This window comes from Orycteropus afer, unplaced genomic scaffold (assembly GCF_000298275.1).
Source record: "Orycteropus afer afer isolate SDZICR_OR568_19922 unplaced genomic scaffold, OryAfe1.0 scaffold00074, whole genome shotgun sequence".
In the NCBI taxonomy this organism is placed as follows: Eukaryota; Metazoa; Chordata; class Mammalia; order Tubulidentata; family Orycteropodidae; genus Orycteropus; species Orycteropus afer.
In genome coordinates this window covers 6,502,740-6,506,437 of record NW_006921661.1, presented here as the reverse complement: position 1 = coordinate 6,506,437, position 3,698 = coordinate 6,502,740, and the positions used below count along the sequence as shown (strand labels likewise).

At 45.2% G+C, this 3,698-nt stretch overlaps 1 protein-coding gene across 1 annotated transcript in view; it reads right to left on the bottom strand.

The window, feature by feature from the left end:
* The window catches only part of XRRA1 (X-ray radiation resistance associated 1), a 95,454-nt gene that overhangs the window by 64,051 nt on the left and 27,705 nt on the right, over positions 1-3,698 (bottom strand). Inside the window, exon 6 of the mRNA XM_042780952.1 lies at positions 1,452-1,585. Coding sequence (XP_042636886.1) covers positions 1,452-1,585 — 134 coding nt within the window. The remainder of the gene's footprint in view (positions 1-1,451; positions 1,586-3,698) is intronic.

Here is a 3,698-nt window from a genome sequence, read left to right as displayed (position 1 = left end):
TTGGATGAGGGTATAACTCCCATCTATTTGTACTACCTCAAGAGTAGTTTTTATCTTACTGACTAGACCTTGATACATGTCACGTCATGGAGAAAGCCTGCCTAAATAAAGCCAGAGCTGTTGAAATAAACATGTGCACATGTGCGTGACAGAGCGGGTGACAGAGACAGAGTTGCACACATGCCAAAGAAGTAGACAGAGATGCCCACAGAGCCCTGAGGACATCCTCTGCACCTCCATCCAGCCATAAGTAAATCCCACAGATCCACCTCAGGACTTTTCAGATGATATAAGCCAATAACGTCTCTTTTCTTTAAGCTAGTTTGAATTGGATTTCAATCAGATTAGTCCTGACTAATGAACTCCTTCGTATGGTGATCACTATTATCCAAAGAGGAGCTCTGGTAGCATACTGCCTAAGGCACTTGACTGCTAACCAGAAGGCTGGTGGTTCAAACCCATCAGCCACAGAAGGAAGGTTGGGCAATCTACTTCCGTAGTGATACTGCCTGGGAAACCCAAGGCCACTGGCCCTCGCCCCCGGCACATAACAACAACATTATCCAAAGCCCTTGAGCAAATAAGCAGCCACTAATGACTATCATCAGGAGCTCTGGTAGCATAGTGGCTAAAGCACTTGACTGCTAACCAGAAGGCCGGCGGTTCAAACCCACCAGCCACTCCTCAGAAGGAAGGTTGGGCAATCCTACTTCCGTAGTGATATTGCCTCGGAAACCCAAGGAGGGGTCGCTATGAGTCGGGGCCGAACAACAACAACAATGACTATCATCACTGTCATATCCATCACAACTGCCATCTTTGCAATAAACATTATCACCATGACTGTTACCATCAACATCACTAAGTTGGTTAACATCCATTACTGAGTGCAAAGCACTAGATCCTAATCTAGATGCTGCAGATCAAAGATGAGTAAGACAGAGCCCCTGCCTTCAAGGAGCTCACGATCTACTTAGGGAGATTTTTACATACACACACAGACACACATACAAAATAAGTCACAGCAGAATACACTAAGTACCTAAACTAATCAGGGAAACACTAAATTCAACAGATTCTTAGAGGAGAGGAATGGACATGACCAAAGCAGTCATGAAGTTTTGTGAAGGGAAAATAGTCGGGCAAAAGCAATATCCACAATTTACAAATGACCAATAAGAGGCAGGGAAAATGATGTGCCAGACAGCAGGGTGTCTCCTAATAGCACAGATGAAAGCAGGATGCCCAATTGAGGCCTCCCCACCCTCTGGGGTCTGCTCCCCTGGCTACCTTTCTTGGGCGCTTCAGGAGGCCTTCTCACTGCTCTGAGCACATAAGCCTGTCTTTATAGCACTTCCAAGCTGCTTTAGACTATTTCTTCACGTACTTGTATACCCAGACAAAGGCTCATGTGAAAACACAGGGAATGGACTCAGAGGTATAGAACTTACTGTTCTGTGACGGCCAAATTGGGAGGAAGGGAGGTGAGCCCATTTCCCGTGAGGAGCAGGACACGGAGATGTGGCAAAATCCCCAGATCACAGATGGCCTCTCCAGTCAGGCTGTTGAAGGAAAGGTCCAGGAACTACCATGCGGGGTGGGGGGTGGGAGGGAGGTGGGTAGGGAGAGGGGTGGAGGACACATGTGACAAATGATAGTCAAACATAAACATACATAAAGTGAGAGCTAACTATTTGCTTATTTTAATCTCTTGGGATGCCTCCTAACCACCAGTATGAAAGCCTCCTGGCTCTCTGGCTTAACACTCAAGTTCAGTTCTTAATCTATTTTCCAGCTGTAGATCTCATTGCAAACCTCTGTTTATTCTGTGGTGCCAGCCAAACTGACCCCTCTTCATGCTTTGCCCCACCTCACCTATAGACCTTTATGCATGCTTTTTACTCAAGCAGGAATGCCCATCTTCTTTTGATTTTTTTTCCCAACAGTAAATTTAAAATGATACATGAAAATTACATGAAATTGAAATTTGTTTCATAAAGTTTTATTGGAACACAGCCATGCTCATTGGTTTTGATACTGTCTATGGCTACTTTCCTTCTATATCAGCAGAGCTGGCTAGCTATGACAGAGACAATATGTCCCACAAGCTAAAATAATTATTATCTGGTCTCTTACTGTGGCATAGTAAATTACATAGCGTGGCTTTTCTAGTCCTAAGTCTTTGTAAACTCTGTAGTGGAATTTGCCATGAACAACCGAGTAGCTCCTGATTGTTAAAATTATCCACCTGGGTTATTTCTGTTGGGAGTGGCACTAAGCAATCTTCTGGGAAGTTCTCTCTCTCTCTCTCTCTCTCAGATGTACAGAATTCTGATGTTGGGATTGGTTAGTTTGGCCACTCTGTCAGGCTCAAAGGGAACCCTCCTAGAGGCAGAAGGAGTCTCTCACTGCCGGGTGAGACACATGAGAGACACGCACTGCTGAGAGAGAGACTGAGAGAGACTGTTGGTTGAGAGATGGCAGGCTGAGAGAGACTGAGCATGTTCCTGAACTTGAATTGTAGCCTTTTGCTTCCCTAATAAACGCCATCATCTGTGAGTTCTGTGTGGTCACTGCAGTGAATTATCGAACCTAGCAGAGAGGTGGTGGGTGCTGCCGATGAACAGTTGGTAAAAGGGCTAGAGGGAGGCAGCATGTCCAGCCTCCTAGGAATAGGCCTTGGGCTACTGATGGTAATTCTGTCTTCCTTCTGTGGGGTTAGAGGAGGTCAGGAGATGTGGCCTCCTTGCCCCTTTGTCATTTGGTGTCAGAAGCAGTGGGATTCATTACAGTGGCTCCAGACTCACAGAAGCATGGGACTTTGTAAAAGAAAGAAGGAAGGGGTCTGAGAAGTGAAATTTTGGATTATGAGGTGGTTACTTTGGTTGGTGTTACCTATTAAAGGAGATGACTGATCCAGAGGCTAAGGCTTTTGGTTACACTCAGCCAAAGGCCCAAGGCCATATACATAGAATGGAAAGGTAATCAAGGTGAAGAGATGAACTTGGAATGTCTTAAAAAGGATTATGTGTTTTGGATTATGTGTTTATCTGAATGTACTATGGGTATAGAATGTTCTCTTACCTGCTTGTACATTAGAAATGATTATGGGGTATGGGTAACAGAGAGTGTTTAAGTCCGCCTTCAGCTGATACTTGATTGGATATGTTAAAAGGGAAAATTGAATTTGCCCAGCAGAAACACAGGCTTTTATTTCAAATGCTGTGTGTAGTATACAGGGGGCTTAGGTAGAAAACCTGAGCCCCATCCAGAACTACTAAGGGAACACAAGATTTGTGTTTGAAGAAAGGACCTGAAGAAAAAAAAAAAGATTGCTTGGCTTTTTGAATTTCAAGCAAGCAGTTAGGCTTTGAGTGCATCAAGCCAGGAAAGTCATGGCCCATGAGAGAAACCCCTTCCAGGACTGAAAGTTAAAGGAAGCCAGCAAATAGTAGGCTTGTATGTTACTCGCTTGTGACCACCTGGGTCCACCTGAGTAGAAATGGGGGAAGAGCAGCAATGAAGAAACAGGCTGAGTTTGGTACTCTTTGGCCTACGCCAATGGAGGCTGGGGATAAGAGGAAGGGCTGGCAGGTCTGAAGTGCAAGGAGTTGTGAGCCTACGGACATTGAAATAGTCCCTGAGGACTGAGGATGTGAGAGAGAAGGTGCTGGCTGGTCTGAAGTGAAGGGAAGAGT